This window comes from Octopus bimaculoides, chromosome 3 (genome assembly GCF_001194135.2).
Source record: "Octopus bimaculoides isolate UCB-OBI-ISO-001 chromosome 3, ASM119413v2, whole genome shotgun sequence".
Taxonomy (NCBI): Eukaryota; Metazoa; Mollusca; class Cephalopoda; order Octopoda; family Octopodidae; genus Octopus; species Octopus bimaculoides.
The window spans coordinates 100,164,022-100,178,720 of record NC_068983.1 but is presented as its reverse complement, the minus strand read 5'-3'; the positions used below and the strand labels follow the sequence as shown (position 1 = coordinate 100,178,720).

General features: G+C 33.6%; 2 protein-coding genes across 3 annotated transcripts in view; one reads left to right on the top strand and one right to left on the bottom strand.

The window, feature by feature from the left end:
• The window catches only part of LOC106882653 (F-box only protein 22), a 14,627-nt gene extending 7,774 nt beyond the window's left edge, over positions 1 to 6,853 (top strand). For both annotated transcript variants that reach the window (XM_014933402.2, XM_014933403.2), the window contains 3 exons: positions 1,199 to 1,397; positions 3,280 to 3,604; positions 5,841 to 6,853. In XM_014933402.2, the coding sequence (XP_014788888.1) occupies positions 1,199 to 1,397; positions 3,280 to 3,604; positions 5,841 to 6,243 (927 nt within the window). In that variant the 3' untranslated portion in view covers positions 6,244 to 6,853. The remainder of the gene's footprint in view (positions 1 to 1,198; positions 1,398 to 3,279; positions 3,605 to 5,840) is intronic.
• A 797-nt stretch (positions 6,854 to 7,650) lies between these two features.
• The window catches only part of LOC106882650 (mediator of RNA polymerase II transcription subunit 27), an 18,954-nt gene continuing 11,905 nt past the window's right edge, over positions 7,651 to 14,699 (bottom strand). The window contains exons 4-8 of the mRNA XM_014933396.2: positions 14,103 to 14,196; positions 12,302 to 12,409; positions 12,150 to 12,191; positions 11,755 to 11,832; positions 7,651 to 10,950 (exon numbers count right to left, since the gene is read on the bottom strand). Coding sequence (XP_014788882.1) covers positions 10,816 to 10,950; positions 11,755 to 11,832; positions 12,150 to 12,191; positions 12,302 to 12,409; positions 14,103 to 14,196 — 457 coding nt within the window. The 3' untranslated portion in view covers positions 7,651 to 10,815. The remainder of the gene's footprint in view (positions 10,951 to 11,754; positions 11,833 to 12,149; positions 12,192 to 12,301; positions 12,410 to 14,102; positions 14,197 to 14,699) is intronic.

The window sequence follows — 14,699 nt, the reverse complement described above, 5'->3', positions numbered from 1 at the left end:
AACTGCTATTGTGACTCACAGCCATTTGAGTTTGACCGCGTGACCACTTCCAGAAGCTATGCTTGCCACCTACAATTACTCCCTCCCACCCCCACCATTTAGCCAGACGAGTAAATACAGGGTGTCCTAGAATTAATGATGATTTGAGTGAAATTGGATGCATTTTTTTAAAAACTCACTTTTATTTATGTTTATCATGTTCAATATGTATTAAAAGTGTATAGATTTTGAATTTTGATTATAATTTTATTTTCATTCCTGTTGGACCCCTCTTATTTGTCCATGACAGCTTTTTTTCAATTTGTCAGCAATCATTTTCTTTACCTCCATCTCCAGGATGGAGGAATCATTTAGCTGAGCTTAAAGAACATTCAGTTAGCAGTACAGGAGCTAACTCCTGAAATGCTCCAAAATGTGTTTCACAACACTAAGAAGAGATTTGAAGTATGCAGGGATACAAACATGCTGAAAAGTTTCATTAAAAGTTTGATGTAAGATTCATGAATCTATTTGTTTTGGTGATAAACATTAAATTCTGTCAGTTTTTAAAAAATTTGCTCAATTTCATTGAAACAGATAGTTAATTCTGGAACACTCTGTATGGTGTAGTACTGGTAGTTGTTGTGTTGCTCGAGTAAATATTAAAATCAAAGGTCTTCTTGCTGTAAACATCCCATCTTTTTATTAAGCATATTGTATCAAGGAATATATTATCCAAAATGTATCTCTCCTTTATAGGGGTGGCCGTGTGGTTGAGAAGCTTCCTTTCCAACCATGTCGCCTTGGGTTCAGTCCCACTGTGCGGCATGTTGGGCAATTCTCTTTCATTACAGCTCTGTGCCAACCAAAGCCTTGTGTATTATATAATTGCCATTACTGTATTGATGTATAAAATAACACGTACATCTCACTTATCATTGTCATATAATAAACAATCAGAAGTTTGTGTATGAAATTGATCTTTTTCTACTTCAAATATTACATGTTTTTTACTTATAGAATACACACAGGAGGAGTAAATTTATATATATATATAATAACACTTTGAATGTGGCTCCCAAGAAAGAGTAAAAGTAATTACCTGATCAACGACGGGTATTACTGCTAGTATATAGATATAGAAGAACACTTGGTAAATTTTATGATCATACATACTATAAATAATGTTTTTTTTTTACCATTTTCTTCTTTCTTTCAGGAGATATGGCATGAACCGGTTAACTTCATTGGCTTCTGTTCATCAACTTTATTTGAGGAGCCACTCAAAATCCCAAGCAATCACATGACCCGCTTCCATAGAACTGCTAAATGTATGCGTTTGGATATTGGTAATTTTCTAAAGCAATTATTACCCAGTTTTTGTAATTTCCTTGCTATATCTGCTGATGGTGTTGTAGGTGAGTAAAGCAATTATTATGTAAATTAGCTCATTAACTCTTTTACTGCAGAAATCAGATGTTACAGTTCTATATTTAAGAGATGAGGAATTATGTACATTATTTACAATTGACGGATATTTGTCCTCATCTTGTTTGTTTCAGTTTCAGCTGATATACCCTCCAGGGTATATCTTGGGGAAATTTCGAACCGGGGTTCTCATAAGGTATTTTTCAATGTTATTATTATTGAGTGAATTTTAGGGCTTATAAATCTAATATTCTCCTATCCTTCCTTAATACCAGTTCCCATATGCTTTTCATATCTGCACTTGGTCTGCTTAGGAGGTTGTTGTCCTAGCATTTGTGCTGCTTCTTTTAGTTTTCGTATTTCCCAGTGGTGTTCTCTGTTAATTATTTTAACTTCATCCCACAGGAGGAGGTGGTCTCCATTTTTCCATACATGATCAGCTATACCTGATTTATTAATATCTCCCCTTGTCACAGCTTTGCGATGTTCTTCTACCCTTATTTTGAAGGAGCGGCATGTTTCGCCTTTGTAAAACCTACCACAGCTGCATGGGATGGAGTACACGTATTTCTTAGTCATATTCTCTTCTGTTGGTGGTTTTACTCGAAGGAGATATTTGCGAAGTGTTGTATTACTCTTGAATACTGTCCTGATGTCATATGGGCCGCATATCTTTTGTATCTTTTCAGAGAGGCCTTTCACATAGGGTAGATAGACTGTGGATAGTTTATTGGTTTCATCCTCTCTTTTCTTCATAATTCAAAAACATACTCTCCACTCCAGTTATGAAGAAAAGAGAGGACGAAACCGATGAACTGTCCACAGTCTGTCTACCCTATGTGAAAGGCCTCTCCGAAAAGATACAAAAGATATGCGGCCCATATGACATCAGGACAGTATTCAAAAGTAATACAACACTTCGCAAATATCTCCTTCGAGTAAAACCACCAATAGAAGAGAATATGACTAAGAACTGTGTGTACTCCATCCCATGCAGCTGTGGTAGGTTATACAAAGGCGAAACATGCCGCCCCCTCAAAATAAGGGTAGAAGAATATTGCAAAGCTGTGATACGGAGAGATACTGATAAATCGGGTATAGCTGATCATGTATGGAAAAATGGAAATCACCTCCCTCTGTGGGATGAAGTTAAAATAATAAACAGAGAACACCACTGGAAAATACGAAAACTAAAAGAAGCAGCAATATGCTTGGACACAACAACCTCTTAAGCAGACTGAGTGCAGATATGAACAGCATATGGGAACCGGTATTAAGGAAGGATACGAAAATATTAGATTTATAAGCCCTAAAATTCACTCCATAATTGCCCACGGGCATATGGCGTAGTGGTTAAGAGTGCGGGCTATTAACCGAGTTCGATTCCAAGCAGTTACCTGAATAATAATAATAATAACATCGAAAAATACCTTAGGAATGAGAACCCAGGTTCGAAATTTCCCCAAGACACCTGATGACAGCTGGAGGGTATATCAGCTGAAATGTGTTTACAACAAATAAGATGAGGACAAATATCTGTCAATTGTAAATAATATAAATGAAATCAGATCTATCCACTCAAAATTTCATTACCCTTAATTGCAGAAAGCAGTTTTGTATACCAATCTTTTATTGTGGAATGTCATATTTGAAATTTTGTTGAGATATGTAAAGTTTATCGAGGTAACATGACTTGCAGAAAATACTAATTCTATTTTTTGGTAGATAGTTAACATCATTACTGGAATAACCATGAAATTTAATTTTGCAGTGAAAGGGTTTAATGCTTTCATGACTTGTTTTTTGTTTTTTAATTTTTAAAAATTCATTTGTTGCTATCAAATTTCTTCTGTTGTCTTTTGTCTTACACAGGAACAAATTCTGAAGCCAACAAGTCATTTGAGATTGAAAATAAAAAATCCTTGTCTTTCCTACTTATTCCTAAACTGGAAAATTTACAAATTCACAGTTTTACTATTGACATCCACACATATACCACACAGAAAGATGATATTTTAGGACCAGGAACTAATCACATTCCTGAAGATGTAAAAGCTATTCTGTATTTTTGCAATGAACCCCTCTGTCCACCAGATATAGGCTACACATTAATGCAATACTTCCCTGAATCTGTTCTTGTTGGAGGATTTGTTGATAATCTGATTTGTCCTCAGAAATGTTTAAATGATTCTGGAGGGTGAGTGATATATATTTTTTATTCCTAATTCATTTATGTTTAACCCTTTTATTAACATATTTTCATTGAAATATACTGTTTTTGTTTGAATTAATTTTGACAATGATGAAGAATTTAGTAAAATTTAGTAGAATTTATTAAACTCAACTTTGGAATATAAATTAATATGAAAATTCTATGCAAGATTTAATTTAGATAACTTTAAAATAGGAAGTTTTTATCATAGAACTATCTCAGTTGGTTTGGTATCAAGAGGTTTCAAGTGATTTTGTATACAAAATTTTAGGGAGGATATCCAGCTATTATTTAATAATTCTTTAGTTGCACTCTCAAGAAGCTAAATCTCTTTCTGATTTTCTACAAACTATTTTCACTGCTACCTTATTATTTGTGGATCATATCAAATTTAGAATGATTACAAAAATCAAATTTCTAGCGTATCTAAAATACCTGCAAATAATTTCACCTAATATTCATCTCATGTTCTTATAGATTTCTTTTGTTTAGACATAGGACCTATATTTTATTGGGAAGGATATATAGGCAATTAATTGTATTGCAGGATATTAGTGATATGTTATTCATCAAACCATGTAATTATTTCATTTCATGTATGAAATTATTGTTTTCAACTCTTTGTTTTTATACTGGTGTGTTTAACTGTTTTTTCTTTTTCTGGTTTCACTCATTTCAAGATATAAATTGTTTTAAAGAAATTTTACTTCAATAAAATAGAGGCAACAAACATAATGCAGTGCACTTGAAAAATAAGTAATGAAATTCAAATTGTTCATTAGTCTTTGAGATTGTGCAACCATGTTATTGTTCCACATGTTGAAGAAATACCACTCTATATATATATGTGTGAAATTGAATTTAGTGTATTGTGAAAATACATGTAGAATATAGTTTTGTTTAGTCTGAGGTCAGCCCTCACTATCATCATTTAATGTCTGTGTTCCATGCTGGCATGGGTTGGATGCTTTGACAGGGTCCAATGTGTCCAAAGACTGCATTATATTTCAGTGTCAGTTTAGACATGGTTTCTACAGCTGGATGCCATTCCTGGCACCAGCCATGCATTTTGCAGAACTACAAACCCTGGGGTGGGGCTCAGCTTCATGCTAGAGGACAAGGAGATTGAACTATGGGGAGGAAGAAGCAGTGCAAGTTCTTGTAGAGGATACAATCTAGCAAACCCATGCTCAAAGGTAGTCCAGCCATAACCATTCCATCCTTTTTCATTGTGGCTTAGTGTAGTCAGGACAGCATTTTTCAATATAATTGGGTGTGATCTGAGATATTTTATTGCATGCCAAACAGCCAGTTAGAAGCTCATTCATTCTCTGAGGGGCAAACAGACATTGATTTTTTTTTTATACTGAGGAGGTTTCTATCATTATTTTTAAATGAAGTGTTCTGAATCATTTTTCCTCAGTATTGTGCCTAGTTAATTCTCCAAAACATTCTCATGTTGATGGTACAGTTTGTTTTAGAGCAAAGTTGTTTGGAACTTTTGATGGACCTATATTTTGAAAGAAACCTTCAAATTTTAAAAGGTGAACCGCAAACTGTATTTCCACTAATTTATAAAATGATATGAGCATATGCTGATTGCCAAATTAGCACAACTGTAAAATGAAAGTTATTCAATTATGCAGTATAAACTACTTTACCATTTTCATCATCCAACATTTAGATTATTTTATGGAAGCAGGAAAATGGTCTGAATTGCCGAACCAACATGGTTATACCTTCAAATCAAGGGAGAAAATGAGTTATTTAATTCCAAATCAATCCTGATTTAGCAGACCTATGACCAAAGGCATTTCAGATATGACCAGCCTGTCTTTTTAGGAATATGTAGGGTTACATAATCTGCTGTATTCTTTCCTCATATAAGATACTTGTGTGTGATTTCATAGAGATATGGCTATTATTTCTTGCAGGTCAAGCAACCATATTAAGGTTCCTTTGATGAATATAATTATTTAATGAAACAAAAATTGGGCTTTAAGGTTTGAAAGAATTCACACTATTTCTCATGTAATTAGAGCAAATTCAACAAAACTCTTGTGAAAATTGATCTGATTCCTTTAGTTTTAGACTATCTTGGCTACATCCTATATATATATTTCAATATATCTTGTTTTAAAGAACACATCAATGCTGGATGATTAATATAACTTGTTGACAAGTATTCTGAATTAAATTTGTTTTTCTTTTTTAATTGTAGTCAGTCTGATCCCTCTCTGCTCTGCATTGCATTCAGTGGTGCTCGTCTGCGAGTTGCATCTGTTCTCATAGAGGAACACATCAACAGTAAAGAAGAAGTTGAAGCCAACATGCGTAAGTTGAAAAACTGCAAACTTCCCGAGGAACAAAGCTTTGCTTTCATGTTCACTTGTATTGGCCGTGGATTCCATCACTATGGTGTTTCTAACGTTGAGTCAGCTGTTTTTCGACAGTTTTTCCCTAAAACTCCTCTGGTTGGATTTTTTGGAACAGGAGAAGTAGGTTTCACTCATCTTCCCAGTGAAGGAAAAGTTTGTGAAAATGGTAAAGTGGACAACAATCGGACTTTACCCAAACTCTACCATACATATACAACCATAATATGTTTACTTTCTGTAGTTTGACAAAGGACCTTTTTATGAGAGATGACAATATAAAAGTATATTGATGGAGGACACATGAGGTTGTTCGTGTTTATATTCATTATATAAATGCAAGTGGATGTTTGTAAACACATGTTTAATCAGCAATTGTTTTGATAGCCTCTACATTTAATCCCTTATGAACAGGAGTTTTCTAAAATATGACATCTAACAACAGTGGGCTATCAACAACTTGGCTATCTATTGGTCCTTCCAATCATAAATTTGTAAGTACCAACTTCTGATTCTCCATATACGAATCTATATCTAATGGTAGTAAATTGCTACTTATCAGACTAACTGCTGGGACTTAGTTACTATTATATGTTTACAGTGTGCTTATTTAAACATGTAATGTCCTTCATTAATTACAGAATGCTCAACTGGTTTGTATTTCTGATTCGTGAATTAGAAATATTGCAGTATTGATGTATATATTATATATATTGCAGCGTTGTGTGTATAGTCAGATTAGTCATGTACAATTTCTTTCTATACACTCAAAAAAACTGAAAAATGATACTTTTAAACAACAGTTGTCAAAATTAAAAAGGAAATTAAAATGATGTATAAAGGTGGTTTTCAAAATCTATTTAGCATGTTTTCCTTGCCTCTTGTTTATCATCAACTTCAGGGCATTTTTGTTAATGTGAAGAAAGACAATGTTCATGGGTGTTATTAGATTGGAAGACTTGACTGAAATTACTGTAAAGGTTTCAAGCATGATTGTGTAGTCATTTGGTTTACAATCACGTGGTTCTGGGTTTGATCTCACTGCAGGGTGCCTTAGGCAAGTATTATCTGTCATAGTATTAGATTGATCAATGCCTTGTGAAAGGAAATTCTGTGGATGACTGTTGCATGTGTGTAGGTTTATACTTACATGTGTATGTATGTATTTATAAATATATATTGCTGGTGTTAATTGGCAAAAAAAAGTGATAAACCAGTACTTTTGAACAAAGTGGTATTTGCACCATCTGAGTTGTACTGATGCTTCTTTGTCACTGTCTCCATCAGAATTGCATATTGACTCATTAGAAACCACTAAACCAACTTTAGTCACCCAATGTGATATCAAGTTAATAGTTGCATACTTGGGTCGATTGCTCCCTCCCCAAATTTCGGGCCTTGTGCCTAGAGTACAAAAGAATATTTTTCATATTTTTATAATGGCTCAGTCAAGCAGTGAGTTACTGCCAATCAATAGATGGTTTTCTTTCAGATATAATTTAGTCACCAACATCCCACATACAATCATAAGATGTAACTAAAATTTTGCTGACATAACAAGACAAAACAAATTATATAAATATAATACATCAACATGAGTAGCTTGTAAAAATTGCTGGTGTAGAAGGGATGAATAAAGAAAGAAAGAAAATCAGGTTTGTGCATGATGATCTTCAAGGTTTATTGAATTTGGTGAAAATCTGTTAGGAATTCCAGACTAATGTTTATATATAGTAAGGCTGAAATTTCTTATATATGTATCATCATCGTTTAACGTCTGCTTTCCATGAATGTTAAAAAATGTCTTAATCAGAAAGTTTATTTCACAAAAAAAAAAAAAAGTCCCTCAACAATAGAATGTATTTGTTAACATTTCCTGGAAGAGTTTAACCATAGCTACATTTGGTTAACAGTAGAAAATGTTGGTGGAAACAGAATAGTTTAGACACAACAACTAAGAAACATGAGGATTAGATTTATAGTCAACACACGCACACTCTCTCATTGATTTCAACCTGGATGCTTTAATTACTTCGTTAAACAAACTGTCTACTCCTTGAAGCATAGTAACAGATGGCAGATTATTCGGGACACTTGCACCTTTAACATAATATTGAAGCAGAACCAGCACAACACTTATGCTACAAGCTAGGCCCCTCTGAGCCACTTGCACAGTCTGCAGTAATAAGGAAAGATTTCTTTTAACTTGCTGGGTCTGGAGAAAGGGGTAGTGGCTATAACCTTTGCAGGCCCTTCTTGACAAATGAGATTAATGTTCCTCTTGAACCCTTTGGAGTCAACTCCTGCAGGAGAGATTCCAAAGATAGTTTTAGGAAGTAAATGTCTATGCTGAAACATCAAGATTGAAATGCTTATATCTAGTGTCCCCAAACGTTTTAGACCATCAACCCCTTCATGGAATCCTTGACCCATCATCGACCTCCAGGCATATACAAGAAATAATATTTAAGTACTATTAAACCTTGGGAGAGGCATTATGCTGGTAATAAACACATGCACTGGTTCAGTCCTTTATTTATTTATAAACAGTATTTAGTTTTTCTTTTTGTTAAATCATTTCATTGCACTTCCATTTATAAATGGAAGTGGAGAGACGGGTTACTGAAAAGATTGCAAGAGTGCAATGAAATGATTTAACAAAAAGAAAAAGTAAATACTGTTTATAAATAAATAAAGGACCGAACCAGTGCATGTGTTTATTACCAGCATAATGCCTCTCCCAAGGTTTAATAGTATTTCTTTCAACACATGTATTCACATCAAGAATCTTGCACACCAAATACACATCTGAAATATTTAAGTAGATGTGCATTTATCGACCCCTTGAATAGTCCCATCGACCTCTTTGGAGACCCTTGGCTTATATGATTGGTATTTCACAACCAAAATTGCTCTGATTCATAAACTACCACTTTATAGTAAGGATATAGCAACTTCACTGATGTTCCCCCTACCTCTTGGAAAAAAAAATATTTGTTCACATCTTCAATGTGCCATGTGTTAAGTATTATGATACACATATTAATCTTTTTGCTTTCGTGTGTGTTGTAGTAAATGAATATCCAATTTTAAAGATTCTCTTAAAAATCAATCATAATCATCATTTACCATGTTTTCCATGCCAATATAGGTTAGACTAGAACTGGTAAGTCAGAGAGCTGTACCAGGCTTCAGTCTGTTTAGGCTTGGTTTCTATGGCTGGATGCCTTTCCTAATGCCAACCACTCCACAAGTGTACTAAATGTCTTATGTGTCAATTGAGAAAAATATTAAAATATACAACTTATTTCTTAACGATTAAAGTAACCTTAAGTAGCAGGGTACTTAAAACCCCCCACTACCCTTTGACATTGATTTTGCTCAGTACATGTGAGAATAAATAGGAAATCAAAACCATATTTATTGCAAATAAGTATACAAATGGTGCAACAGGTAAAGAACTAGAATTTTAAATTAGTATTCAGATAAATAACACTATTGGCAATAAAAAGTCTATTTGTCCCGACAAGGAAAATTTCTAAGTGAAATACTATGTGGAAGAGTGAGCATTGTATCTATAACATTAATTTACAAGAATGTTGTTTGGGAAAGTGGCTAAGTGCCACTAGCAGCTGACCAGTGCCCAGCCACTCTGAACTAAAAGGTGATATGCATTGGAGGTGTCAGCAATAGGTTTACGTTAAATCTGATAATGTTGAGAACTCCTGCTGATATGGAAGAGAAAGTAAAAGTGATATTTTTAATAAAATATCAGTAAAAACACACATTCATGCTTATACATACTTTTTTTATAAATAAAGAAATGAAAATAATAGTGCCATTATAAATAGTAAATTTTCAAATTAAAGAAACAACAAATTTTATATAAATTAAATGACTGGAAGGTTAACAGACAGGACAACTGACTACAGAGTCAGAAGTTCGAATCTTTCCACCGTTACTGTTTTATAACTCTACTTGTTCCAGTTTGCCCAAACTCCACTCTTAATTCATGGTTGGCAGTAAGGAAACCCAGTTGTGAAAATAATTGCTCCAGCAAAACCACCATCCTATCTATACAAGCATCGGAACATGGATGCAAAAGACAAAATAAAAAATTGCAATGATGGTCTTATCCAAATAAGACACCCATTCATAAGTGATGGGTGTCAGTCAGTCTTATATTTTTGGAGGATGCAAAGAGGCTGGCAAAGGACCACTGGTGGACCAGGTCGGTTCTACACATGATGATGTCTCTGGGACCATTAACCTGGCATGACCCCAGCCCCATCAAGCAAGCAAACATGTTTCCAGTATCAACTCCTTAAGAATACAGCTGATGGGTGATTCAGATTCTCTGAAAAGTTGGTAAATTAAATTAAAAACATTTTACTAAGATTTAGTCTGTTTTTTTTTATTCAATTCACAGACAACATATTGTTGCTATATGACTGCATCAGAGCAAAGAGATTAACACCCTAGTTTAACAAGTGAGTTAAATTGTGTCAACAAACATTTTACCTGAAATAGAGAATGCTTAGTAAAACCAGATCTTTTTATTATTTTCTTTACACATGTATATGAGATTTATGTCTTAAAGAATGGGATACATCATACAACTTAAACACATATTGTCCAATTCCATTGGAAAACACTGCTGACTGTAACTGTGAAGTTTGGAATAAATAAAACCATGCAAGTTCTCCAAATCAATTTAAACAGCAATGTTATTTAATTGCCGTTTCTCGAATTTCTTTCATGGTTGAAAATTTGCTAATTAAAGGACAGCAAGTTGATTCTAAATGGAGCTAAGTCCTTTTCTTAACCTCGACAGACTTCATGATAGGGCTCTCCTGTCCGGAAGTCTCGCCATGTGGGTGGAAGCCCGCTCTGTAAATAACGGTTGCATTTATGGCAAGAAGCAGAGAATAATGTACTATATTTTTGCAGCCAGGTCTGGAAAAGATAAAAATTAAGAACAATAAGAATATTTAAAAACAGAATAGAAGGAATTGGGCACACACCTTGGAAATCTGTAAAAGAAAGTTTACACAGTTTTATGTCACATAAAAAAAGAAGATATTCTTTACTAAATGTTGATAAGAATAATTTTGAGAGACAGGCACAGTAGTTGACTAATAATTATTTTATTGCCTCCTAAAAACTGAAATATAAATTTAACTGTCACTGAATTGTATTTATGGTACAGGATGAAAGGCAAGTTGACGAGGCTTAATAGTTAATAAGTAAAAACGATGTATATTGTTAATACTACAACACAATTTGTCTGGCATGCTACTGATTCTGTCTTTCATTGCCCTATTCTTGGATAAAGAGGTCTTTTCTGAATTGAAATATTTCTTTTTATAACCATTTTTGTAACAGAAATTATCTACGTTTTAAAATGCAATTCCACATTTCTAAGCATTAACAGAGACTCTTGTTACTATCCAATGTTCATATTTCTGAATTTAAGAGGGTTAAATGATGAAAATTTCAGTTTTTCAAAATTAAAACTAGACAATAAAAATAACCATAGCTATTTGCTTGTAATAGGGAGTTGAGGAGAAACATTACATAGAGAAAAGACACAATGTCTACTCAATAAAATTAGAAAAATATTAAAAATGTATTTGGGAATGTACTTAACTACTATTAATCAGATATAATGACGCTGTAAAAATCAATTACATAAAAGATTGTGTCTTTTGAACAACACAAATGAACAGCGGAAAGATTTAGCTATAATACATTACTTACTAAGAATGACTTAACAGCAACATCTGGAATAACTGGAGAGTAGAAATGCAGCATGGCAGCACTTGCATGGTCTGTAACCTGCAGAAATTAAATGTATGCAGTTACATCAGATAAAGTTATAGCAAGGAAATCTTCAGAAACAATAAAACTAGCCTGATGATAAAGTAAAAAAATTGGGAAGACAATGTTAAAATAATTTAGTTTTGTGATTACTAGAAAGTAATGGAGTCAAGTATAGATTGCTTATTTTTTCTTAGACAAAATACTTTCTTTTTTCAATCAATGAAAGTGGTTAATGTTGGGTATAAAAAGGTCTGGTAATCTGCTGTTTTTGCTAATTAACCAGCTTGACTTGTTAGATTGCCAACAAGAAAAATAAAATTATAGTAACTTGCCATTTGAAATACTTGATATTTTGACTTGGACCATACATTTATCTGAAACAAAGAATAAATATTAGTTAAATTAAGAAGAAATGCATCATTAATTCGTGAAAGTTCTCAACTGAGTAAATGGTAACTGTTGCTTTTTGAAAGGGATCACTTACTTTTCCATCATCTGTAAAAAAGTCTTCTGTGAAACCTTTAACTCGAACCCATTCAATAATCAAACCCCTAAGAATGACCAGAACATTCATAGCACGGCCAACAGTCACCTACAGAAATATAAAGACAGTGTGTTGAGTTCATTTTTCCTCTATAAAAATAATAAAAATGTTCAACAGGAAAAAGGCTGAGGAATTTGAGTGCTGATTTTACTGGCTGTACTTCCTCAGTTCAAATCCTAACAAGTTATCGTATTCTTTATTTTGTTAACTCATTTAATTAATAAACTTCTAGTTGTAAACCTAAGTTTCAATAACAGAGCTAGCAATAGAATCCTGTTTATTTCTTTTTATTGTGAAAATAAAGGTCTTAGTAATTACAAATAGTATAATAAATTGCATCTATGAAATCAGTAAATCCCAGCTTATAGAGTAATGACCAATCTGTTCAATATCATCAATTAAAACATGACTAATAAATCAAAATATGTAATAAATTTTGGAATTCAGAATGAAGAGAAAAAGTAACAAAGTGTCCAAGGAAACAATAACAGTGCCTTCAACAAAGTCTGGGTTGTTTGCATATGGAAGTGTACATAATTACTGAGATATTTTATAGTCTAGGTAGTACATTTGATGGCTACAGAGATACGGAGATTGACTAATAAATCAACATTTTACACTTGCTAGTATTGTACTAGTGCCCACCAATGGGAGCAGATACAGACTAAAGTCTATAATCTACTAAGATGATTCAGTGTAGGTAGTAGAGAGGTTCTGTTACTTAAGTGACTAATTAATGCTGAAAGCACTAATGAAAATTTACCAACCAGACTATAGAGTGACAAGAGAAAAGAAACTATTGTCTCTATTGATAAGCTTATATATATATATGCGTGGCATTGAAAGCATGGTATATGATGGTCCAATGAAACAGATAATAGATTGCAGCAGCTGAGAGACATAGGTTGAGTATAGTGTCAAATTTGCAACATGAATTTGACTCAGGATGATTGTAAATGACTATGCTCGATTTGGATTTATATGAAATAAGAAACTAGAAGGAAGTATAACATGTAATCAGAGATAATAATAAAGAGTCTCTAAAGTAGACTTAAAGGTATTTAAATTGAACTACAGAAGTATTGTTATAAAGTTGTATGGGTCAATGATGGTAATAACACACAGACATATGCACACCATTGAGCCAGTGATGATCTGTTGGGGAGTTGCTGGGAGAAGAGAATGATGTATTGCTCTTAGTCATCAGGAACCATCAATGGCTACTTGTATCCCTGTGGCCAACTCATCATGAGTAGGGTGGAATGTAAGCAATGAGTTGTGTTGATGTTGCTAATACAACAAAGTCATGCAGATAGATGAAGGTGACAGCACATGGAGATATGCACACTGTCTGGCCAGTGGCAGCAATCTGTCAGGGAGCTGTTAGGAGGGAAGAGTGATGCTCTTATAGATAAAGTAACATATAATTCTACAGTACAGTGCCTATCCATCTCACATGTTTCACAACAAACATAGATGCTTAAAAGGCTTAAATGGTGACATATTTCCAAAACAGAATTTAGAGAGAAAAGCTAAAATAAATAAAAACATTAAAAAATGATTCTAAAAATTTAAAGGAATGTATCAGTAGAAAAAAGAAAAATGAATATGACTGCATTGTGAAAGATAATTATTTGATATGATTGAAGAAATGACAAATAATCTCTCTGAAAGATAAAACAAAAGAAAGTAAAATTATACAGAACAACTGATTACAGTTGTAATAATTGATAACACTTACCTGAACCACTCCACAGTTGCCTAAAGGACGTAGAATAGAAAAAGACATATCTGGAAAAGATCGATCCCAGTTTGTTAAACAGACATCAAGAGCACTGGAAAAGAGAGAAGACATGACTAGTAACTCTGACTTGAGAACAGAGATATAAAACAACTACATAATTATTTGCATTACTTAAAAAATTATACATATCTATTATTTCAAAATCTGAGCTAAATGTAGTTAAATATGACTGGCTGTGTGAAGTTACCATATATATTTCTTAGAAGTATTTACGAATATATAGAACAAATCCTCTGAGTTTTGTTCAAGTAAAGTATGTATGCATGCATCTGTCTGTCTGTGTGTGTGTGTGTGTGTATATATATCATCATCATCGTTTAACGTCCGCTTTCCATGCTAGCATGGGTTGGACGATTTGACTGAGGACTGGTGAAACCGGATGGCAACACCAGGCTCCAGTCTGATTTGGCAGAGTTTCTACAGCTGGATGCCCTTCCTAACGCCAACCACTCAGAGAGTGTAGTGGGTGCTTTTACGTGTCACCCGCACGAAAACGGCCACACTCGAAATAGTGTCTTTTATGTGCCACCCGCA